The 23178-nt window shown below is 52.4% G+C and overlaps 2 protein-coding genes across 8 annotated transcripts; one reads left to right on the top strand and one right to left on the bottom strand.

Moving 5' to 3' along the window:
- The first annotated feature begins 91 nt into the window (after positions 1–91).
- Positions 92–11768, top strand: VARS2 (valyl-tRNA synthetase 2, mitochondrial). Of its 7 annotated transcripts, none has more exons than XM_053603048.1 (30): positions 92–230; positions 928–1155; positions 1284–1365; positions 1480–1580; positions 1837–1958; positions 2060–2126; positions 2220–2317; positions 2942–3023; positions 3191–3310; positions 3898–4009; positions 4679–4767; positions 5231–5321; positions 5530–5657; positions 5754–5857; positions 6091–6172; positions 6455–6531; positions 6612–6687; positions 6968–7073; positions 7313–7383; positions 7512–7637; positions 7861–7965; positions 8046–8141; positions 8260–8338; positions 8443–8570; positions 8704–8856; positions 9809–10015; positions 10616–10727; positions 10878–11053; positions 11216–11344; positions 11448–11768. In XM_053603048.1, exons 2-30 carry the CDS (start codon positions 955–957, stop codon positions 11547–11549), a joined length of 3222 nt encoding a protein of 1073 aa, XP_053459023.1. In that variant the 5' UTR covers positions 92–230; positions 928–954; the 3' UTR covers positions 11550–11768. The 7 variants fall into 7 exon arrangements, with proteins under 7 accessions (XP_053459023.1, XP_053459020.1, XP_053459025.1 ...); XM_053603045.1 differs by having other exon boundaries at positions 98–180; XM_053603050.1 differs by having other exon boundaries at positions 105–180; positions 1026–1155.
- Positions 11769–13768: 2000 nt separating this feature from the next.
- On the bottom strand, positions 13769–14704 carry SFTA2 (surfactant associated 2). The gene is made up of 3 exons (XM_053603042.1): positions 14433–14704; positions 14120–14208; positions 13769–13983 (listed from the first exon to the last, which is right to left on the bottom strand). The coding sequence occupies exons 1-3, from the start codon at positions 14491–14493 to the stop codon at positions 13897–13899; spliced, it is 237 nt and encodes a 78-aa protein (XP_053459017.1). The 5' UTR covers positions 14494–14704; the 3' UTR covers positions 13769–13896.
- Positions 14705–23178: the final 8474 nt, after the last annotated feature.

The raw sequence follows: 23178 nt of genomic DNA, 5'->3' as shown, positions 1-23178 counted from the left end.
AGGGTTCCTTTCAGCGCGGTCTCCTCTGTGTCGGCGGCCATTGGACAGGGAGAGGGGCGGGGCCGAGGCCAGCCGCTGCGCATGCGCCGGGCGGGGCTCCGCCCTTACGCGCCGCGAGAGTCGTGGGCCAAGTTTGGGTGTGCTGGTGACCCCATCCTGTGTCGCCGAGGGGCGCCAAGGGTTAGAGGCCGGGTCACTAAGTGAGGGCGCGGCGGGGAGGCTTCCGGGAGGTAGGATGCGTTGGGGGGCCTTTGCCCACGCATTAGGGTGGGAGGAAAGGCCCCGGGCCGCGTGGTGCCTGTGCACTGGGTTGCCCGTGGGCAGGCGGAGATTGCTGTGACCCAGCGGGATTGCTTGCTGGTTCTTGAGTGTGTTGATGTTGGTCTTTTCCCAGAATGTGAGTCCTCTCCGTATGTTAGCCATCTCTCAAGTCGTAGATCCATAGGTTGCAGGTTAAAGACAACGACCCTGCTTCAGGGGCTGTTGTCCCTTGTGGACACCATGCGCTGTAGTTGTGCAGGAGAAGATAGATACTTAGAATAAGCACACCAGTGCTAATCGGAGGAGGGAGGAAGTAAACCCCAGCATGGTGGCTCACACCTGTAATCCTAGCACTCTGGGAGGCCTGGGCGGAAGATAATTTGAGCTAAGGAGATCAAAACCAGCCTGAGCAAGAGCAAGACTCTATTTACTAAAAATAGGAAAAATTAGCTGGGTGTTGTGGCGGGCTCCTGTAGTTCCAGCTACTTGGAAGGCTGAGGCAAGAGGAACCCAAAAGTTTGAGGTTGCTGTGAGCTATAACGATTCCACGGTACTGCACTGCAGGTGACAGACTGAGACTCTTTCAAAAAGGCGGGTGACTTTAGGGGGCGTGACACTCCCCCAATCACATGTCCTCCTGATGTGCTCTCTGTCTATCCCAAACAGATTTTGGTCCCTTTCCAGCTTCTCCTGATGCCTCATTTGCCTCTAGCCTCTTTTCGATCACCACTTTGGGGGCTGAGGCCCTCATGGGGCCTCCCCAGGTCCCATCCTCTTTCTACACAGTCAGAGCTCCATGGATTTCCTATCTCCAGGAAGAATCGTGAAGCCAAACAGAAGCGCCTGCGAGAGAAACAGGCTGCACTGGAGGCTGGGATAGCCAAGAAGAGCAAGGTTAGGGTGGGGGTGGGTGTTGTCCCTGAGACTTGGGGGGGGGGGGGATGGAGGAGACTTGGGCTGGGATTCAGGTGGCTGGGGTAGTCTGGGAATTGTATCCCACTCCACCTGCTCCCTCCTTCCAGTCACCTGCAGAGTCCAGTAAGGCCTGGAGTCCTAAGGAGGTGGTATTGTATGAAATCCCCACGGAACCTGGTGAAAAGAAAGGTAACTAGGGATCTTGAAGGCCTTTTCTCTCACATTTTTGTTGCATTTCAGCTGTAGAAATGCAGCCTGGGAACAAAGTTCTGTAGTTAGTGGAGTTCTCTTCTGCCTGAACAGATGTCTCTGGGTGCCTGCCTCCTGCATACAGTCCCCAATATGTTGAGGCTGCCTGGTACTCATGGTGGGTACGAGAGGGCTTCTTCAAACCAGAATATCAGGTTAGTACCTGGCAGGGAGGAGTATCGAATGTCCCCAGGACAGAGTGGTCCTTGAACACAACTATAGTCCTGTTTCCTTTCTGGCTCTGGTGTCTTCTAAGTTCTCTTTTAGCAGGTTCTCCTTGGCAGATTCCTTTTCTTTGTCTTCCTGTTGCAGGACAGTTTTCTCTGAAGTTCTTTCTGCCTTGGAGACACCAGAGGGTGCTATTCTCCCAGGTAACATCCAGTCCCCTTTGACTTTTCTCCTTTCTTCTAGGCCCAGCTGCCCCAGGCCACAGGGGAGACCTTTTCCATGTGTATCCCACCTCCCAATGTCACTGGCTCCCTGCACATTGGCCACGCACTCACAGTGGCTATACAGGATGCCCTTGTGCGCTGGTGAGAGAGGAACAGGGCTTGCTTGAGTTCTTGGAGGGCTAGTAGAAAGGATGGGAATGAATGAGGAAAGAAACATAAGCCCAGAAGCATTTCTGTTGCAGGCACCGGATGCGTGGGGATCAAGTGCTGTGGATCCCTGGCTCAGATCATGCAGGAATTGCTACACAAGTATGTCTTCTGTTACATTTTCCTTTTCTTGGATGAAAGTGATTTCTTCTAAAGCATCCCGACTCTCTCCATCTGGCCCTATTCTAACGGCAGGCTGTGGTGGAGAAACAACTATGGAAGGAGCGGGGAGTCAGGAGACATGAGCTGAGCCGGAAAGACTTCCTTAGGGAGGTGTGGCAGTGGAAGGAAGTGTGAGTGTGATGGGCACGACTGGAGGGGCCCAGACGGTGGGTTTGGGTCCTTGGTTCCCACCACTTTCTCCCTAACTTGTAATCCTCAGCTTTCCCAGCACGATCCTAATTTTCTCAGTGATGAAAAACTCTTGCCACGTAGTATTTGGTGGAGTTTCTAAGCTCTACGCTTATGTGTGTGTGTTTGCACTATACTACACGTTCGTGTGTATGTATGTATATGTATGTATTTTTTTCTCTATTGACCCTATTTTCACTTACCTAGTTTTCATCACTTTTCCTGCTCTGCTTGTCCATTTCCCCTCTTCCAATTCCCATGAAATTATTCTCATTCTGCTACATGGTCTGTTATCACACATACCATCTTTTCTGTGAAACTTCCTTGGATTTTCCCAAATTCAGCTGTCCTTCCTCTCTTCCTGTAGAACTTGATGCATCTTTTAATGTCTTACAAAACCCCTTAACGAGGTTGTGAGTCTATCTCCATTAATGTCTAGAGACTAGATTAACGCCATATTCACTTTTCATTTTCCTCCAGCAACTGGCATTGCTGGGGTCCTTACTGGGCCTGGTATGTGGGAGGTGCTCAGGACATGTTTGCTAAAATGACTTCTCTGGACCCAGGAAAGGTGGAGAGATCTGTGAGCAGCTACGAGCTCTGGGTGCCTCCTTGGACTGGGACCGAGATTGTTTTACCATGGATGCTGTGAGTATTCCATGCCTTGATCCCTATGGGTGTTGGGGGGGGAAGGTGTGTTTGAGATCTGTGCTGGGCAGGGGGTTGAAGGGTGTGTTGGGGCAGGTAGGTGGGAATGCTTGGGTCCCTGACCACTGAGAAGCAGCTATCAGATGTGGACACTCAGGTCATTCTAGGGCTTCTCAGAGGCTGTGACGGAAGCTTTTGTGCGACTTTACAAGGCGAGGTTGTTATACCGAAATCGTCAGCTTGTCAACTGGTCATGTGCTTTAAAATCAGCTATCTCGGACATTGAGGTGAGGCACGGAAGAAGCAAGTTTGTGAGAGCTCTGAGGCAGGGTAGTCTAGTGGTTAAAAGCTCAGACTCTGGAGCCAGATTGCCTGGATTCAAATCTGAATATTGCCTTTAACAGCTGTGTGACTTTTATTTTTATTTTTACTTTTTTTTTGCAGTTTTTAGCTGGGGCTGGGTTTGAACCCGCCACCTCCAGCATATGGGGCCGGCGCCCTATTCCTTTGAGCCACAGGCACCGCCCAAGCTGTGCGACTTTTAGCAGGCAATTTAGCCCCTTGAAGCCTCAGCTCTTCAATCTTTATATTAGAGATAATGGAATGTCTGCATCATGGGGGTGCTGTAAAAGTTAAATGAGAATTCATGTAGGTGTTCAGCACAAAACCTGGCCATGTCTTGAGTGCTCAATGAAACTTAGTAGAGCTATGACTACACAAGCATTGGATAAGGGGAGGGAGGTAGTTTTCAATCCTCCAAATGGCTTCCAGATGGATTGCAGGGAGGCTGGGTTGGAGGATGAGTGGCAATGGGAAGCCTAGATGTGAGCTTTGCGGAAAGGTCACTTTGACACAACTTCTTTGGCACCTCTAGGTGGAGAACAGGCCCCTACCTGGTCACACGGAACTTCGTCTGCCTGGCTGCCCCATCCCTGTGTCTTTTGGCCTCCTTGTTTCTATTGCCTTCCCTGTGGATGGAGAGCCTGGTGAGTGCCATCCTTTGAAGGGTGGCCCTCTTACCTCTGTCCCCCCTGTTTTCTCAAGCCTGTGTTGGGCTGCTAGGAATCCATCAGTCTGTCTCCCATGTGACCTTGGTAATGTTTGCATGGCTGCAGCAGTTACCCTGGATATTCTGGGGACATAAAAAAGCACATGTGATCACTACCCTTCAAGAGCTTAGCGTAATTCTAATCCAGGAAGGAGACAAAAGATCAGTTCTGAAGTGTGGCTTGTACGTAAGTGTTCCAAAGAATTCAAAGAAGGGGAAGATTGATGAAGCTCCAGAGGAAACTTCCTGGAGGAGAGGCTGGTGCTAGCCATGAAGAATGCACAACATTTGTGACTAGGACTCTGAGACTCCCCAGTGTCCTCTGGGCACCCAGCAAGGGATATAGTTGGTTTTATTAATGCCATCCCCATTTCTCCCGTGCAAGTTATGGAAGAATTGCTTAGCACCAGACACTCTCTCATGCCTCTGGTCATCAGCCCTGGGCTCCTTCAAACACTTCTGATTTTCTCTAGATACTTCTGGAAGCTGTTGCACCTTGATTGCCCCTGCCCCTTTCCCTTTTCAGCTCTACAGCCTTTAGCTATAGGAGGCAGTGGTGAGGGCTGTGACCAGCGAAATGTGGTCATGTTTGAATGTTTGTCTTCAGATGCAGAAGTCGTGGTGGGAACCACAAGGCCAGAGACGCTTCCTGGAGATGTGGCTGTGGCCGTTCATCCTGATGACTCCCGATACACAGTAATACGCAGTGCGCTCCTGCACCCTGCCCCTCTTCCCTGCCTGTTAAGATGGCAGCTCCTTGTCTCCTGCTTCTACCTCCTTTTCCTAAGGCGACTTTTTCAGCCCACCTCTTCTGTGGCTCTGATTCTACTCCCTTTTCTCAATGTTACACATTTTTCTCAGCTCAGAGGTTGACAACCTATGGCCTCAGCCTGTTGCTTACTTTTGTGTGAGCCACACTCATTCATTCATGTATTATCTATGACTGCTGCTATATATATTATCTGATTCGACAGCAGTAGCAGAGTGGGGTAATTGTGAAGAGACTGAATTTGCCTCTAGACTCAAAGCCTAAAATATTTATACTCTGGCCCCTTAAGAAAATGTTTGCTGACTTTGCTTCTTGGTTTCCACCCTTTTGTCCCTGGGGTTCTCTATCCCACCCATGTGCTTATCCCTTATTCCTCTCCCTTGCCTTCAGCATCTACATGGGCGACAGCTTCATCACCCCTTGACAGGGCAGCTTCTGCCCCTCATCACAGATTCTGCCGTTCAGCCACATATGGGCACAGGTGAGGGAGGTTGGGGAGGGAGAGAAAATGGGGGTCCTGGGGGAGAGGGGAGGCAAGTGCTCATATAGGGTAGTCTGTACAGGTGGTGGAGAGTGAAGGGGAAGCACAGAAAAAATGAGTGGGATAGGGCGGTGTGGGCAGTAATGCTTTATCTGGGAAAGCAAACGCCAAGTCAGGTTCAGTGCTTACTACGATTTTGCTCCCCTAGGGGCAGTGAAGGTGACTCCAGCTCACAGTCCTGCTGATGCTGAGATGGGGGCCAGACATGGCTTGAGTCCCTTGAATGTCATTGCAGAGGATGGGACCATGACCTCCCTCTGCGGAGACTGGCTGCAGGTGGTGCCAGCCTGTGTCACCCCACCTTTGCCCTTCCTCTCTTCTCTCACTTTCTTATTTCTCTAGAGGCTTTTACTATTGCCACTTTTTCTCCAGGGTCTTCACAGATTTGTGGCTCGGGAAAAGATAATGTCTGCACTGAGGGAGCGAGGCCTGTTCCGGGGCCTCCAGAACCACCCCATGGTATTGCCCATCTGCAGGTAATGTTATTTTAACTCCTGAATTAAAGTCCACCCCTGAAAGGGAGTGAATAGAGTTTAAGAGTGTTAGTAGGTAGGATTTGAGCTCACCCACCCACTAGAATACCAATTCTGTGTCAGTTTTATTCACTGCTCTATGCTCAGTACTGGGGCCTGGCACAGAGTAGGATCTCATGTCCCTGGGAGAAGTCACAGGGCTGTGGAGCAGTGGACTCACCCTATCTCCCTTTCAGCCGTTCCGGGGATGTGGTAGAATACCTACTGAAGAGCCAATGGTTTGTCCGCTGCCAGGAGATGGGGGACCGGGCTGCCAAGGTGAGGAAGGGCTGGGGCAGAGGGGCACTGGATGGAAGAAATGACAGCCTGGAGGACCTCTTCTCCCAAGACCTCTCCAGCTGTAGTAATGAGAGGATGTATAGGACGGATGCAAGGTGGCCCAAAGAGGGCTGGTTCATGCCCACACTCAAGCCCAGAATCTTCACAGGAGGCTTGAGAGGTCTTTTCTGAGTTTTAAAACTACCTTAGAGGCCACTTGTTCCATCCCTGGAGTTGCATAGGTGCAAGAAGGGAAGCACTGTAAAGTCCCTGTTCCTCCAGGCTGTGGAATCGGGGGCCCTGGAGCTCAGCCCAGCCTTCCACCGGAAGAATTGGCAGCACTGGTTTTCCCACATCGGGTAAGGGTAAGGAGGATCTCATGGAGATGGGGGTGGGTTTCATTGGTTATGCTGAGACATCAGTGATGTCTTCTCGGCAGGGACTGGTGTGTCTCTCGGCAGCTTTGGTGGGGCCATCAGATCCCAGCCTACCTGGTCATAGAGGAGCACATGGAGGTAGGAGGGGTCTACTGAGAGGGCTGGGTGTGCAGAGGGAGCCTCAGCCCAGGAGTCGAGAGGACTCCTGGGGCTGTCCCAGTTCCTGCCTGTTAATGTGCTTCATGGTCTTAGTGATGTAACCTACTACATGATCAAAGCTTCCTGAACTGGCATTTCTTCATCTCATTCCTGGAGGGGGTTGGCCTCTCTGAGACCACAGAGAATGCAAAAGCCAGTGGCGTTTTACAACTGTCCACTGTTCTTCTTTATTCTTTTCCACCCCTTACTTCTTTTGTAGGGTGACAGGGAAGACTGTTGGGTGGTTGGGAGGTCAGAGGCTGAGGCCAGAGAGGTAGCAGCAGAATTGACAGGGAGACCAGGGGCGGAGCTGGCCCTGGAGAGGGGTGAGTGCCTGAGCTCATGATGGGAGGGCAGGGGAAGGACAGGATGGGGAGGGGCAGGCTGGGTGCCTGGACCTTTGAGAGGAGCAGACATTGGGTGGAGGTAGGGTCAGGAAAGCTGGGGATGGAGCCAAAGGTGAGACCTCTAGCCTCTGGGGGCTGAGGTTGGCCTAGAAAGGTGGGCAGCAAAGGTCTGAGGTTGCTGAGGTTCCAACTGTTCCTCTTCCTTTTCTGTTTTCTAGACCCTGATGTCCTGGACACCTGGTTCTCTTCGGCCCTATTCCCCTTTTCTGCCCTGGGCTGGCCCCAAAAGGTGAGGCTGATTGAGAGGATGAAGGTAAAGATGGGGATGATAAAGAAGAGCTGACTGGGACCCGACAGAGGCTTGAGAGGAGCCAGGGGCTGGGGCTCAGGCCTTTTAGCACTCTTTTTCTCTCCTAGACCCCAGACCTTGCTCGTTTCTATCCCCTGTCACTTTTGGAAACGGGCAGTGACCTCCTGCTGTTCTGGGTGGGCCGCATGGTTATGCTGGGGACCCAGCTTACGGGGCAGCTCCCCTTCAGCAAGGTAACAGACCTCAGTGCTCTGCCCTTTTCTGTGATCCCCTAATCCCCCCAAACCTGGTTCTCCCTTCTCCTAAGCCCTAATGTGGTGCTTTCCGTGCTCCCAATGCCTTTTTCCTGATTCTCTTCCCACCCTAGCCCCTGAAGTATATAGGCCAGAGGTCCCAAGGGACCTTCCAAGGAAAGGCTCTCAAAGTCCCCTCTGCTGACCCTGTCCACACTCCCAGGTGCTTCTTCATCCCATGGTTCGGGATAGGCAGGGCCGGAAGATGAGCAAGTCCCTGGGGAACGTGCTGGACCCACGAGACATCATCAGTGGCGTCGAGCTGCAGGTGCTGTGGAGAGTCGGCTGCCGGAGAGAGGAGGGGAGGCTGAGGAGAGGTATGAGGCCAGTGGTGTGACCCCTCTAGAGGCAGGGCCTTCAACCCCCTATTCCCAGGTGCTGCAGGAAAAGCTGAGAAGCGGGAACTTGGACCCCACGGAGTTGGCCATTGCAACTGCGGCACAGGTGAGTCGCTGGTGTCTGTCCCCACAGCTGTAGCTCTCAGCCACTAGTTTCATCTGCAACCCAGGCTCTGGGTCTGCAACCTCATGGGCTTGTGCTACCCTTCTTTCTCTGGTTGTAGGAAAAGGACTTTCCTCATGGGATTCCTGAGTGTGGGACAGATGCCCTGAGATTTGCACTCTGCTCCCATGGAGTCCTGGGTAAGGCCTGGCGAGAGGCGTTGGGTGAGCAGAGGGTCCCAATTCAGGATCTGGACTGACTGCTGTCGTGCCCAGTGCAGATTCCCTCAAATCTCTCCCTTCAGGGGGCGACTTGCGTCTGTCTGCCTCTGAGGTCCAGAGCTACCGACATTTCTGCAACAAGATCTGGAACGCCCTGCGCTTTATCCTCAATGTCCTAGGGGAGAAGTTTGTGCCACAGCCTGCAGAGGAGGTGAGTGGGAGCAGAGGGTCCTTGGAGTGGGGTTTGGCAGGCGTCTAAGGGGTGAAATTGGCATCTGGAAGGAAAGGAAGCAGGGCAGTGGGAGGCCCAGCCATCCTAGTCCTCAAGCCCTGTCTGCCTGCAGCTGTCTCCCTCCTCCCCCATGGACGCCTGGATCCTGAGCCGCCTTGCCCTCGCTGCCCAGGAGTGTGAGCGGGGCTTCCTTGCCCGGGAGCTCTCATTGGTCACCCATGCCCTGTATCACTTCTGGCTCCACAACCTTTGTGACGTGTATCTGGTGAGTGAGCCTGGGCAAGGTGCGGCATTCCCACTCTCCAGAACTGCTTCTGACTCCCTGGAAGTCAAGTTCCACAGCTAGAGCTCCCAAGTGCATTAGTTCCTATTGTCCTCTCAGGACAGGGAAGGAGAGGAGGCAGGGAAGTCTTAATTCTTCTTTTCTGGGGACTGGTGTCTGCAGCAGAGCCAGACACTGTTGCCTGCCTGTCGCCTGTAGGGAGGGGAGGAGAGAGAGAGACTCCTAGAAAACAATCTGGGAGATCAGGGTTGGAAGGCTCTGGAGGGAGATTTTTCCAGTCCTATAGTTGCCGGTTTGGCCCATAGGCCGCTGTGTGCTGAGAGGCCTGGGAGGGAGCAAGCAGTGGTCTTTGGACCAGGGGTTCTCACACCAGGTCCCGTGTCTACGGCACATGGAGGGCTTGTTGCCCACAGATTGCCTGGCCACCCCCAGAAGAGCTCCTTCAGCAGGCTGGTGCGGGTGTGTGTGTCTTGAATGTTCATTTCTTGTCATAGGTAATGCTGACACTGGTGGCTCTGGCCCTGGCTCAACCTTATTAAAAACTTATGACCCCTGTGTGGCGCCTGTGGCTCAAGGAGTAGGGCGCTGGTCCCATATGCCGGAGGTGGTGGGTTCAAACCTAGCCCTGGCCAAAAAAACAAACAAACAAAAAAAACTTATGACCCCTTTTGATAAGTAAAAAGCTCATTTTTTCCCACTAAACTATGCATTTTCCTGGAAGTCTTACTCTCACCCACTGCTATGCGGGATTTCCCCTGTTCACATGTTCCAGAGTATGTCCTGGGATGCCTGGTGGTATCAGAGGTGCTGAGTGGTTCTGCCTGTCCCTCCCTCCCAGGACCCACAGCACTCCCCACTCACAGGTAGGAACAGTGACTGTGGAGGACAGATGTGGCCATGGGCCCATCTTCTGATCTGGTGGCTTTCTCCCCAGGAGGCTGTAAAGCCTGTGCTGTGGCGCTCGCCCTGTCCGCCAGAACCCCCTCAGGTCCTGTTCTCCTGCGCTGACCTTGGCCTCCGTCTCCTTGCTCCACTGATGCCCTACCTGGCTGAAGAGCTCTGGCAGAGGCTGCCCTCAAGGCCTGGCTGCCCTAATGCCCCCAGCATATCAGTTGCCCCCTACCCCAGTGCCCGAAACTTGGTGAGTCACAGGTCCGTGACACCTTGGAGTGGACTGCTGGGGAAGGTTTGCTGCTGTGGGTCATTTGCAATAGTGGTTTGTACTTTACTGTAGAGCCCTTGTTCCTGCAGTGTTGCTGGGATTGGGGACAGTATTAGTGTAGTGCTCATGAGCAGGACACTGTTGCCAGACTGATACTAGCCATGGGACTGTGCATCTGTAAAATGGGGACAGGACTAGTGCATGTCATGATTGTGATAAGGATGAGATGAGTTAATAACAGGGTGTCCCCAAAGTCTTGGTACAGCTTTGATAGAAGTATAAATGCTACAAAAAAATTATTTTAAAGTTCAATAGTTTCTTTTATGCTTATTTGGCTTGTAAATTTTGAATAATATATTTAAATTTTTAATTTATTTTTGGTTGTTTGCTGTCTTCAATCAGAACACTGATCATCTATAACCTCTTAGATGACTTCACTCTTTACCATGTTTGGGATGGTGGATTTTGTGTGCAGTGTTGCCTAAGGAGATGTGGTGGCTGGGTTGAGAATAGAGTTAGGAGGGTAGGTGCTGAGTCTCCCAAAAGCCTCTTTGCCAACTCTGGGCCCCCCATTGCCAGGAGCACTGGCGCCAGCTGGAGCTGGAGCAATGCTTCTCCCAAGTCCAGGAGGCTGTTCAGGCACTGAGGGCTCTCCGAGCCTCGTACCAACTCACCAAGGTCCGACCCCGAGGTAGGCACATCCTGGGGTCCTGGGTCCCTGTAGGAAGATGGGACTGGTGGGGAAAAGGGAGGGTATAGAGGGGAGATCCCCATTTGGAGGTACAGAATGGGAAGAGAGGCAGGGGCAGAGCCTTGACCCTGATGGTTTCCCTCACCTCAGTGCTGCTGCAGAGCTCCGATCCTGGGGAGCAGGGCCTCTTCAAGCCCTTCCTTGAGCCCCTGGGTACCCTGGGCCGCTGTGGAGCCGTGGACCTCTTACCCCCAGGTGCTGCAGCTCCCTCTGGCTGGGCCCAGGCTTCACTAAGTGACACAGTTCAGGTCTATATGGAGCTGCAGGTGACTAGAGGGAATGGGAGGGGAGAAGAGGGAGGGCTTGAAAGAATTTTGGGAGGCAGGGAAGGGCTGGGCACTGTAAAGGCCAGATAGGGCCTTAGAATGTAGAGGATGGGGGCCTTGGGCAGGTGCAGATGTCTGAGCCTTCTCACTATTCTTACCCAGGGCCTGGTGGACCCTCAGACCCATTTACCTCTGCTAGCTGCCCGAAGGCATAAGTTGCAGAAGCAGCTTGATGTCCTCATATCCAGGACCCCATCTGAAGGGGAAGCAGAAACTCAGAGGCAACAAAGGGTGAGGCCCAAGGGGGGCCCCCAGGAATTCTGGCTCACCGAGAGACTATGAGCTGGGAGCGGTGAGCCTCATACCTGGATCCTCAACTTCTCTCCCCTCCCAGCTTTCTTCCCTCCAGTTGGAATTGTCAAAACTGGACAAGGCAGCCTCTCACCTCCGGCAGCTGATGGATGAGTCTCCAGCCCCAGGGAGCTCGGAGCTCTAATTTTCCATCCCCAGAAGTCTTCCTCCAGACACATCCTTGAGGACAAATGGATTTGTCAGCAAGGGGACATCAGAGACTACATAGTCCTCCTCCATTTTGTAAGCGAGGAGGCAGATGGGCTTGGTTGCAGTGACTGATGTCCCTCAGATGCTATGTGCCCAGCCTCCTCCTGTACAGTCCTACAAAGTTAGGGAATGAGATTCAGATAAACTTTAAAAATCCCAATCATGTCTGCTTGTGGTCCTTGTATGCCCCTTTCCCCTAGTGATGACTTTCTTACCTCTCATTTGTCCCCTGAGAGCTTGATCTGGGAAAAAAGAAAAGGGCTTTCTCGTTGGAGGAAGAGCTTTCTAGTAAGTGGTCGGGGGAGGGCACAATGACCCAAGTCCACCTGCTTCCTTACTGACAGTGTCCTGGCTTCTGCAGGCTCTTCCCCTCCAAACTTCTCACCAAAGGGAAGCTTTGCTGCTCCTTGGCCTCATCCCCAGAGGTTCTGAGAGAAGCAGGCCTGAGGGGCTGGAGGGTACTGGGGATGGCGTGTTTCTCAGATCATAGCACCAGGGATACTGTCTAGCCCTTGACTGAGTTAGACACTCACAGCCACCTTATCCTCCCAAACACCATCTCATCTCAGTGGAATTCAGGCCTTTAAACGCCCAAGGTACATTCTGTCCAACAGTTCCAAGTAGCAATGTGTGGTGAGGCAGGTCTTGCTGTGTTGCCTAGGCTGGTCTTGAACTTACAGCATCAGAAGTATACTCCCTCCTGGGCCTCCCAAAGTGCTAGGGCTACAGTGAGCTACCACAGTTGGCCTCTCCCACTTTCTGTGCTCCCTTCATCTTCAGAAATGCTACGTACTGAGCACCTTCTCTTCCTTCCTCCAAAGGAGTCAGTCTCCAGTTGCATATGATGATGATGGAGGGGTGTTGTGGGCACAGAGCAATCATATTAGTTCCCCCCAGCTGCCAAGTCTGGGCTGTAAGTTCGTGTGTTGTGAGAGCTGATGAAAAGTCAAGATAATCTTGAGGGGAGACTTAGATGAGTGGCTGCCTCAAGAAAATCAGGATAAGGTGGACCCTGGTCCCCCAGGGGACTAGGACTTCTTTATTGGGGGTCATCCCACCTACAGTATGACAGGCTGTGGTGTGTCCCTAGGTAGCTTATCCATGTGACCCTCTCAACAATCCAATGGTTCAGGTACCATTATTGTCCCATTTTGCAGGTAAAAAAGCCAAGGCTCTAAGAGGATAAGAAATATGCCCAAGATTCAACTGTCAGCCTATGTGATCTCACGTTCATGTGGCCAGCCAGTGTTAGCTCAGCAACTGGCTGCTCTTCTCCATCACTTGTGCCCAGCCAGCCATCCTCATCTCTCACCTGAGTGGCCTCCCCCCACCTCCGGCCCTGATTGGCCTGTGTGGCTCCCTGGTCAAGAGGACCATGTCCTGGAGGTGTTCTGTCCATATCCCTGTCTCAGGTTCTTTTTTTTTTTTTTTTTTTTGTAGAGACTGAGTCTCACTTTATGGCCCTTGGTAGAGTGCCGTGGCCTCACACAGCTCACAGCAACCTCCAACTCCTGGGCCCAAGTGATTCTCTTGCCTCAGCCTCCCGAGTAGCTGGGACTACAGGCGCCCGCCACAATGCCCGGCTATTTTTTTTTTTTTTTTTTTTTTTGGTTGCAGTTTTGGCCGGGGCCGGGTTTGAACCCACCACCCTCGGTATATGGGGCCGGCGCCCTACCGACTGAGCCACAGGTACCGCCCATCCTGTCTCAGGTTCTTGATCCCCCATACCAAAGCTTAAGCAAAGGGAGATTAAATTGAAATCTTGCTTCAAGCAAGACATCTGGGGCCTGACCTCTCCACAGCTATTGGGCATCAGACAAGTAACTTGCCCTCTCTACACTTCAATTTCCTTATCTGTAAAATGAGACAATGATACCTGTTATGCTGCATTCAAGATTGCTGCAAGCGTTGGCGGATTCAATCAATGTTACCTCCCTTTATTCCTAGGTATTCTGAAGATCTCAATTTGAAGTATGTGTGTGTGTATCCCTAAACAAATGCCCAGATTCCTGCTATGCCTTTGACACTGGTGTTGAGGGACAGGTTGTCCATCCTGGAACTCTTCGAGAGGCTCAGCAGGTCAAAGTCAGAGACTTGGGCATCCAAATCCCTTTCCCTGCTGGCCCTGTGCTCATAGACCCACAGCATCAAGTCCTTGAATTCAGCATATGGTATTTATTGTTGCAGGGTGAGGGCCTCAGGGCATGGAAGACAGGGTCAAGGCATGCCCACTGCTCCCCAGGGGCCAAATGCTCCCGCCAGGAGAGACAAGCTTCAATGGCTCAGGCATAGCAGATGCTGTGGTGTGGGGATCCTGCATGGTGGAGGGTGATGTTGGTCCCTGAAGGCAGATGGAGGAGGAGGCAGAGCTGAGGAAGAAAGAGTCAGAGAATGCAGTGTAAGAGAGCGCCTCACCTCTACCCTTGCACTAGCCAGGTGCCAGCAGAGAGGCCCAAATTAACTCAGAAACACACAGCCCCATCCTCTCCCCTCCCAAAGAACTACCTTTTTGAACAATTCCAGGAAACTGGAATCATCAGAAAAATTTGCCAGAAAAGACTTCTGTAGCTTCAGTTGCAAAGTCATACTTGGCCCTGGGAATCCAAAAGTATGGCTTAGGACCTGGCAGTGAGGGCCAGTTACCTCTGAGATGCAGGCGCTCTCCTGCCCCCACCCTCAGTTTCTCTTCCCTGACAACGCCCCTCCAGAACCTCTCGGAAGTTCAGGACAGGGTGCCTCGGTCTCTCTCAAGAGACCAAAGAGGCCACTCCCCATCTCTTGACATGAGGACCCAGGTGCCCAGGCCTCTAGCCCCCACCTGTTCCACATGAGCTGCAGAGGAGTGTCAGGAGAAGGATGAGACACAGCCTGGACCGCATTGTGGCCACCTCACTTCTGAGATGGAAGATACCAAAGTTCCTGTGGCTTCTCCGTCTAGGCTTCCTTTAGACACTCCACTCGGCCCTTAGCACAGGCTTCTGGGGGAAATGGGAGTGGGGATCTGGGCAACTGGATTTTCCAGTTCTCCCAGTAAGGCCCTTAAGACCTGGGAGAGGGTCATTCACTAGGCTCTGGGGGAAAATAGAGGGTGGCCCCTCTCCAACACTGTGCTCCACCCCTCCCCATGTCTCCAGACTTGAGGGGGTGGGGACTGGCCTTACAGAGAGGGAGACTGAGAGTGAAGTGGGGACCAGGGAGGTGTCCCTCCTGCAGGTGTCTGCCCTCCACCCAAGCCTAGGCCTTCCATGGCTCTTTAGGGATTAATTATTAACTACAGTTAATTTTCTTCACTCTTGCCACCAAAGGGCTTAGGAATGTGGGCCCAAAAGGGAGGGGCGGATTAGGCCAATTTTCTTTCCAAACCCAGGTATCCTGCTTCCCCAGCCTCAGTGGCTTTCTAGGTGAGGAATCTGGGTAACAGGGAACTTTCACCTTTAAATGTTTTGTTTTAGTCACTCTAACACATCCTAGGTGCTTGGGTGGAGACATGAGTCTCATCAAATATCCTCCCATGCCTCTTTTTTTTTTTGGAGACAGTCTCATTGCTTCTTGATCTTTTGGCTAAGATCAAGTGTGTTGACAGAGCCTCTGGGTAGAGTGATGTGGCATCATAGCTCACAGTAACCTCAAACTCTTGGGTTCAAGTGATCATCTCGCCACAGCCTCCCAAGCAGGTAGAATATAGGTGCCTGCCACAACGCCAGCTAGTTTTTATATTTTTTAGTTGAGACAGGGTCTTGCTCATGCTCATGCTGGTCTTGAACTTCTGAGCTCAAGCAATCCACTTTCCTTGGCCTCCCAGAGTGCTAGGATTACAGGTGTGAGCCACCGTACCTGGCCTCCTCCTACCCCCAGGGATGCCCACCTGCTCCCACCCAAGACCCTTGCGCATAGGCACTCAGAAAGGCAAGCACAAGTATGGACCTGTAGAAGGAATTACTGCCCTTCTTTAAAAACCATGAGAGTAAGAGCAGAGAGGGTAAATGACTTGGGAAGGTCAGTGACAGAGAGACCAGAAGCCAACCCTCATTGTGCCAGACACACAGGGACAAGCTCGGGACTGACACACAAACCACATAGATCTGCTCGAACATGAGCACATAGGGCACAGGCCTGCTGCATCCAAACTCCTTCTGCAAGGCCTGTGGGACTGAGCACAGAGGGATAGAGGCAGAAAGAGCACTGGGCAGTCAGAGGAGCCATAAGCAGGGAAATGGAGTGACACAGCCACAGACACACCATAAATGTAAAGGGAGGCATTTGGGGACTCCTGGACTTGCACCGGAGAGCAAGTGACCACATGGAAGACTGGGGACTAGAAGAGCAGTGGGTGCAGGGGAGTGAGCCAGGGCCAAAAGGGAGAAGGCAGAGGGATCCTTCTCAGAGGAGGTGTGTGTGGGGCTCCCTTCTCTTTCCTAGCTGGTCCTCCCACCCTTTCTATAGGCTCATCACAAAGTTATTTCTTTCAGTGCTCATACCGACCCTTTGAAGTAGGTACTAGAGTACCATTAGTTTGTAGGTGCAAATACTAAGACTTAGGTCTTGGGACTTGCTGGAGAAAGAGAACACACAGCCCAGCTTGACTCTGGTGCAGTAGATTTTCAGCCCAGTGCTGAGTTTCTGTGATCAGGGTGGTCTGGCTCCAGGGCGGGGCTCTGACTTTCTGCATTGTGCTGTCCCTTCTCCCTTTCCACTCCCCTGCAAAAGCAATCCAAACTCCTTCTGCAAGGCCTGTGGGACTGAGCACAGAGGGATAGAGGCAGAAAGAGCACTGGGCAGTCAGAGGAGCCATAAGCAGGGAAATGGAGTGACACAGCCACAGACACACCATAAATGTAAAGGTTGTTTGTCCTCTCAACCTGTCCTGAAGGCTCCTGAGGGTTATACCCAGACAGCCCTAGGCCCCAACGCACCCCCACAACCCTAACTCCCAAGACCTACTCCCCAAGGGCTCATATGTCCTGACCCCCAATAGTTATACTTCTACAAGCAAGAGGAGGACTTTGGGATAGAAGCTTGGGTCTCCTTGTTTCGAGGAGGGTCTGGGACGGGCTGTGAACCAACTTACGCCAAGGGGACAGGTCCCTAGTTTGGGAAGAGCCCAAGGGCCAGGTGGGGAGTGATCAGGCGCTTCCTGGGATCAGCTGGGACAGGTTAATCCCCTGGGACAGCTTGGTGGCCTCTCCCTGGATATGGATTCTGGTGTTGATGGAGGCCCTGGCACACCTGGCTCTTATAATAGTCCCCAGAGCCTTTAAAGAGCCTGGGAGATGGGCCAGGCCAAGACCATCAACTGGCACCATGGACGCTGCACTGCTGCTGCTGCTCCTAGGGCTACAGGCCTTGGTCAGATCTGGTGAGCATCTGGTGCTAGGGATGGGTTTGTGGGGGGAGGATGTGGACTTGGGACCCAGGGAGATGGCCAACTCTTCTAACCCCATCCTATTGTTTCTATTCTTTTTCCAACAGCTCAGCTGACCCCTGCCATAATATCTGGAGGTCTCCCTCCTGTCTCTGGAGATCTCCCTGCTGCCTCTGTGGGTCTCCCCAATATCTCTGGAGGTCTCCCCGCTGTCTCTGAAGATCTCTCCTCTGTCGCTGCGGGTCTCCCCTCTGTCTCTGCGGGTCTCCCTTCTGTCTCTGGAGGTCTCCCCTCTATCTCTGCGGGTCTCCCCTCTGTCTCTGCGGGTCTCCCTTCTGTCTCTGTGGGTCTCCCTTCTATCTCTGGAGGTCTCCCCTCTATCTCTGCGGGTCTCCCCTCTGTCTCTGCAGGTCTCCCTTCTGTCTCTGCGGGTCTCCCTTCTGTTTCTGTGGGTCTCCCCTCTGTCTCTGCGGGTCTCCCTTCTGTCTCTGAGGGTCTCCCCTCTGTCTCTGCCGGTCTCCCTTCTGTCTCTGTGGGTCTCCCCACTGTCTCTGCGGGCCTTCCTTCTGTCTCTGCCGGTCTCCCTGCTGTCTCTGTGGGTCTCCCCGCTGTCTCTGGAAGTCTTCCCACTGTCTCTGGAGGACCTCCCTCTGTCTCTGCAGGTCTCTCCACTGTCTCTGAGAGTTTCTCAACAGCTTCTTCAACTTTGGGGGTTTTTCCCAGTAGTCCTCAGACTTCAGCTCTGACTGTTTCTGGGAGCATTTCAGGAACAGTCTCCACATCATCAGGTGATATTTCTGTTGCTCAGCCTATCTTCACAGAACCCTTTAGCTTGGCCTGTACTGTAGCTGTGGGGTGGGGCTTCCTGTGCTCTCGAAGTAAGTCTGGTGTGGTCTCCTAGATCCTCACTGGATGCAGCTCCCTAGTCTTTGTGACTAGCCCCCCTTTCTGTTTTCCAATTTAGTAACTTTTTCTCTGGTTGTTAGTGCTGTTTATATCCTGCCTAGGACATTTTTTGCTAGTTTGAGATCATGAAGACACTGTGCATTCCTCCGGAAACTTTATTATTTTAGCTTTCAAATTTAAGCCTATGGTCTATTTCAGATTAATTTCTGTGTATGGAGTAAGTAGAGGTCAAGGTTCACACTTTTCCCTCCTTACAAATATCCAGTTACCCCAGAGCCATTTATTTCAGACCCTCCCCTGTCCCTACCACTGAACTGTTAGAGCATCTTTCCTGAAAGACCAAATCTGTGTGGGTCTCCCTGTCAGTTCTCACTCCACCGTCATAGTGCTTAAGGACGGCAGCTCAGTAGCAAGTCTTAGGCGCCCCGCATTTTTTTTTTTTGAAGATTATCTTGGCTAGTCTCAGAGCTTTTATTTTCATAGAATCAGTTCATCAGTTTCTGCCCACAACTTGCCAGGGTCTTGATTGTGAGTGTATTGGATGTGGCTTCTGCTTGGCTCTCACTCGGATCTCTTCTAGCCAGTCCTTCCTTCTGTCCTCCTAGGATCTGTCTCCTCCATGGCTCCTGGAACTGCTCCAACTACTCCCGGGACTTCTGCATCAAGTGTGGCTGTCACAGGAGGTTCCACTGCCACAACAGCTGGAGCAGCCACCACATCCGCTGGGGTCAGCCTCTTGACCAGTAAGGTGCTCTCATTGGCATTGGGTCACTTACAGACAAAGGTTGATTGGGCCTATTCTCTCTTATTCCCTTGCAGCCACCTCTGGTCCCCAAGGAGGAGTTTAGGGACAGTCATCAGTGTCCTACTTTCTTTCTTTTTTTTTTTTTTTTTTTTGTAGAGACAGAGTCTCACTTTATCGCCCTCGGTAGAGAGCAGTGGCATCACACAGCTCACAGCAACCTCCAACTCCTGGGCTTAGGCGATTCTCTTGCCTCTTGAGTAGCTGGGACTACAGGCGCCCTCCACAATGCCCGGCTATTTTTTTGTTGCAGTTTGTCCGGGCCCGGGTTTGAACCCACCACCCTCGGTATATGGGGCCAGTGCCCTGCCCACTGAGCCATAGGCATCGCCCAGTGCCCTACTTTCAACTGCATTTTGAGCCTGTCTGAAGATGTCTCTTAAACCTCTTAAAGGGGTTTTGTTGCCCCCTCGAGTCTCTGGTCAGACCAGTGGCCAGATGTCTGTTCCCTGACTGTTTCCTCAAAATGTTATCATCTTTCTTCCTCATGGCCCAATCTGTCCACCTAGTGCAGGAAACTAGTGTCTTTGTGGGCTGCTCTCCAGAGAGTCTGCTCTCCTCCCTCCCTCTGTCTTCCTCCTCCCCTCCCTTTTGTTCTTAGAAGAGGGATCTTGGGGAGCCCCCCACCCAGAAAGTCTGAGGGCAGGAAATGAGTGGTGGGAAGACGGGACAACAGGCTCTGGTTTCCCTAAGGACCAGAATCAGGGTAGGGAAGAGGGAGGATGGGGCTCCAAAGAAGCAGAGGACCCCTTTGGGACCCTCACAGTGCAGAGGTGTCATAGATCCAGGGACATGAACAACAGAGTCTGAGACCTGGAGGGGGGTTCAGAAAGAAGGAGAGGTCCGTGAGGAGTTTAGGGACCAACAGACATATCCACAGGTGTTGGGGAAGAGGTGACTGGGGCTTGGATTGAACCCCTTTAAAACATCCTTCATTGAGATTCTGCTTCCAAGTTGACAGGAGAGAACACCACAGAGAGATGTGGTCTCAGAGTCACACAGACATCAGAGTCACAGAGAGAAAGACAGAAAGTCATGGAGGGCAGTAGGGGTGTCGGCAGGTGGAAGTGCCACCTGCCTCGGTCACTGTCTCTCTCTTTGCGCCTCAGGTCGGGAGCCTCAGAAGGATTCTGTCCCAGACTGGGCCATCGTATTGATCACTATCACTCTGGTGGCAGCAATTGTCAGCCTAATGTATGGTATCAAGAAGGTGAGTGAAGCTGTGGTCTAGGAGTTTGGGTCCCCAAGGGCAGTGGGGATGGGACCTGGCATTCCAGGACTCCAAGGAGCATAGGCTTCATCTTGCTAGCTTGGGGATGGAGTGAGGGGGAGGGGAGGAATCCTGGTGCTGAGAGGAATCACTGGCCTGGCAGGAATGAGGAAGTGTGGCCATTGAAAGAGGTTGGAGAGTGCTGGGGGCTGAGCAGCCTACAAAGACACTAGCCCCAGTTCCACACAGTGAAGAGCCCGCTCTTTGCAGCCACATTAACCTGGGTTTTGGATCCTGGCTCTGCCACTATAGCTACCTGACCTTGTACAAGCTACCTAACCCCTCTGTCATCCAGATTCTCCACAAACACTAAGTAATATTTAAACAGCACTTACTATGTGCTAGGTGCTGGACATCTTTTAGTTCATATTAACCCAGTGATACTGGTCATGTAATTATCCTTCATTTTACAGATAAGGTAATTAAGTTCTGGATAAAATGAGGACACTAGCATCCATCTCAAAGGGTGGTTGAGAGGATCAAATGAGTTTATACCTGTGAAGCATTTAGAGGTGCGAGGTACATAGTAAGTGCCCACCACATAGACTCATTCATTGTCATGACCAGGAGTTGTGCTCAAAGAGAAACACCCAGCACCTGGGTTGTTGGGGGAGGCAGCCATCCCTGGGAAGGGCTGAGGCTGGCCAGCAGGTTCCAGGGTCCCTCAGTTAACCCACCCTGACATCCCTCATCCCTTACAGGCCTGCCAGTTCCGGAAGGAGATGAGTCTGGGGTGTAGCTGTGGCTCTGTGACCCCCTACAGCTGCCACCATGAGGCTACCAGCCAGCGCTACTCTGCCAAATGAAAGGTGGCTTGGGGGTAGCTGAAGGCACCTCTCCTTTGGCTTTCCTTCTTCCCGTCCCAAGTAGACTCATTCCAGCCCACCTGCCCCATTCACCCTGGCTGGGGCCATTTCCTGCAGGTGGATTCCTGGTATCACTGGCCTCCCAGGTCTCCTCTACCAATAGTGGAAGGGGGAGTCCAGTTCTGAACCTGAGAAGGGGCTCCCCTCACACCTCCCTCCATAGGAAGCCCTCTCAGGACAGGAACCCTCCTTTGTGATGCTCCCTCATACCTCTCTGGGAGGGTGGTGGGCACAGTTCTTGCTAAATAAACCAGCACTTCCTCCATTTGTCTCCCAGTCACCATGTATATGCCCAAATGCACAGGCTTTGTGACTGTGCAGGCACTGAAGGGCCGAGTTTGGTCCACTTACCAGGTGTGTGACTTGGGCAGGTCACCTCCCTCATCCGAGGCTTGTTTATCCTCATTGCTAAAATGAAGATGATACTGCTGACCTCATAAGTTATAATATAACCAGGCGAGGTGCTTAGTACATGCTTCAGTGCAGAGAAATGCCCAAACATCAGTAGTTAGCAGGGTTGTCTCCTAACCTCTAGCTCAGACAAAATAAGATCAGCTTACTGTAAGAGACCATGTTGGGCCTCTACCTACCCCAACGTTCCTCTACCCCAGAAGCCTGAGTCCTCAGGGTGGAGTTGGGGAAGAGAAGGAAAGAGAATGTTTATCCACATAAACTGATTAATGCTTATTCCAAAGCAGAGATTCTCAACTTCAGCACTTTGACATACTGGGTTGGATAGTTCTTCATTGTGGAAATTGTCTCACACATTGTAGAGTGTTTATTTGGTGGTGTCTCTGGCCTCTACCCTGTAGATACCAGTAGAACCTCTCAAGTCATGACAAGAATGTCTCCAGAAACTTCAGAACTTCTCAAGTCATGACAAGAATGTCTTCAGTGTACCTTGTGGGAGGCAAAATTACTCCTCCCTATAGAGAACCACTGTCCTAGAGGCCTGGGGCCCTGAGGAAAGGGTAGGGTAGGGAATTAGGGGAAAGGGGATTGTTAGTCACCATTGAGTCTAGATGGAGTTGCATCTAGGCTGTCTCTGCCTCAGTTTCTCCATTCTGCAGGATGCATTGGCTGGGAAGTAGCCTGCCCAGGTCTGAGTAGTCAGTCTTTGGCCTGACTCCACGGAGCTTCATTAATCTCCCATTAGTCACATTAATGGGCAGTTGACCTCCTCTCCCCTTCCCACCTATCTCAGCCCTGCCTAGGGCTTAGGGATGAGTCACTCCGAGTAATGAGAGGAACCAATGTGTCCGGTCTCTAGTCCCCTCAAGAGCCCCATTGCCTGGTGCTCTGGCATCCTGTCTTCAGGTCCTGGCCCCTCCACTCACTCTGAGGCCCGCTTCCTTCGGAAAGGCATTAGCCAGCCTTGGCTTCCACTCTATCCAGGAGAGTAAATGTTTATTGTTTGCCTACTTTGTGCCAGGCACTGTCCCAGTGGCTGACAACGTAGCAGTGTTTGGGAAAAGACCCTTCCTACAGGGTGCTTACTTCCTGTTGGGGGAGATGCATAGTGAGAAAACAAGTGAATGCTAGAAAGGGATGATGAGTCCTTTCTCCTAGAGAACTAGGAAGTCTGTGCTCCACTTCTCTAGCCCCACGCATGGCCACTGGGGAGACGAGTGACGGTCTCTGAGCTAATGATTGCTGTAGGCAGAGGGGAGCTCCAGGAGATGCTTGTGTTTCTGTATTAGGTGCCGATGGGAGCTCTGAGGCAGAGACACATCCACTGGGCTGAGGTGGGAGGGGAGGGCGTAAAGCAAAAGGAGAAGCCCCTGTGCCCTAGCATCTGCAGAAGACATTGGCCTCAGTCTCTCTGGGTGGCCTGACTGTCTGTGTCACTGGGGTCCTGTCTGTCTTGTCTCAGTCACTGCCTCCGCTGCCTTTGCTGTCCCCCATCTTGTTGTGTCACTTCTGGACATCACAGAGCACCTGTCCCTGCAGCAGCAGGTCATGTGAGGCTTTCCCTTCTTTGCTCTTTCACCTGCTCCTCAGGGACAGCTCCACCCAGGGTGCAAAGAGTGGCCATGTGTGAGTAAGGGGTGTGGAGAGGCTGGGCTGACAGAGGCAGGAGGGTGTGCAAGAAGCCGGAGATGGATCAGAACGAGACCTCCTCCCAGACCTCCCACCTACCTGCCCCCAGCCCAAGCTCAGTCCTTCTAGAAACTAGCCATCCACTCCCCAGAGCACTGGAGGCCACCCCCACCCCAGCCTCTTCCTTCTGCTGGGGCTGGGTCTGGAGTCTGCCCCCTCCCGGTTCCTTCCTTTTCTCGGCCCCCAGATCCCACCCCTCCGGCAGGCACCCAGGTACCCCATGACGCAGAGGCAGCTGCGGTCTCCCATTATCAGCAC

The sequence above is a fragment of the Nycticebus coucang genome, chromosome 9, assembly GCF_027406575.1.
Source record: "Nycticebus coucang isolate mNycCou1 chromosome 9, mNycCou1.pri, whole genome shotgun sequence".
Lineage (NCBI taxonomy): Eukaryota > Metazoa > Chordata > Mammalia > Primates > Lorisidae > Nycticebus > Nycticebus coucang.
This window is presented reverse-complemented; position numbering and strand designations above follow the sequence as displayed.

Excerpts from the sequence above, each read along its gene's own strand:
- VARS2 (XM_053603043.1), top strand. The coding sequence starts at position 377 with ATGTTGGTCTTTTCCCAGAAT. Across the intron at positions 398-927 it reads TGTTGGTCTTTTCCCAGAAT|ATTTTGGTCCCTTTCCAGCT; the intron begins GTGAGTCCTCTC and ends TATCCCAAACAG. Across the intron at positions 3,311-3,897 it reads CAGCTATCTCGGACATTGAG|GTGGAGAACAGGCCCCTACC; the intron begins GTGAGGCACGGA and ends TGGCACCTCTAG.
- SFTA2 (XM_053603042.1), bottom strand. The coding sequence starts at position 14,493 with ATGCGGTCCAGGCTGTGTCTCATCCTTCTCCTGACACTCCTCTGCAGC. Across the intron at positions 14,209-14,432 it reads CTGCAGCTCATGTGGAACAG|GGCCAAGTATGACTTTGCAA; the intron begins GTGGGGGCTAGA and ends TTGGATTCCCAG. Across the intron at positions 13,984-14,119 it reads TCCTGGAATTGTTCAAAAAG|CTCTGCCTCCTCCTCCATCT; the intron begins GTAGTTCTTTGG and ends TTTCTTCCTCAG.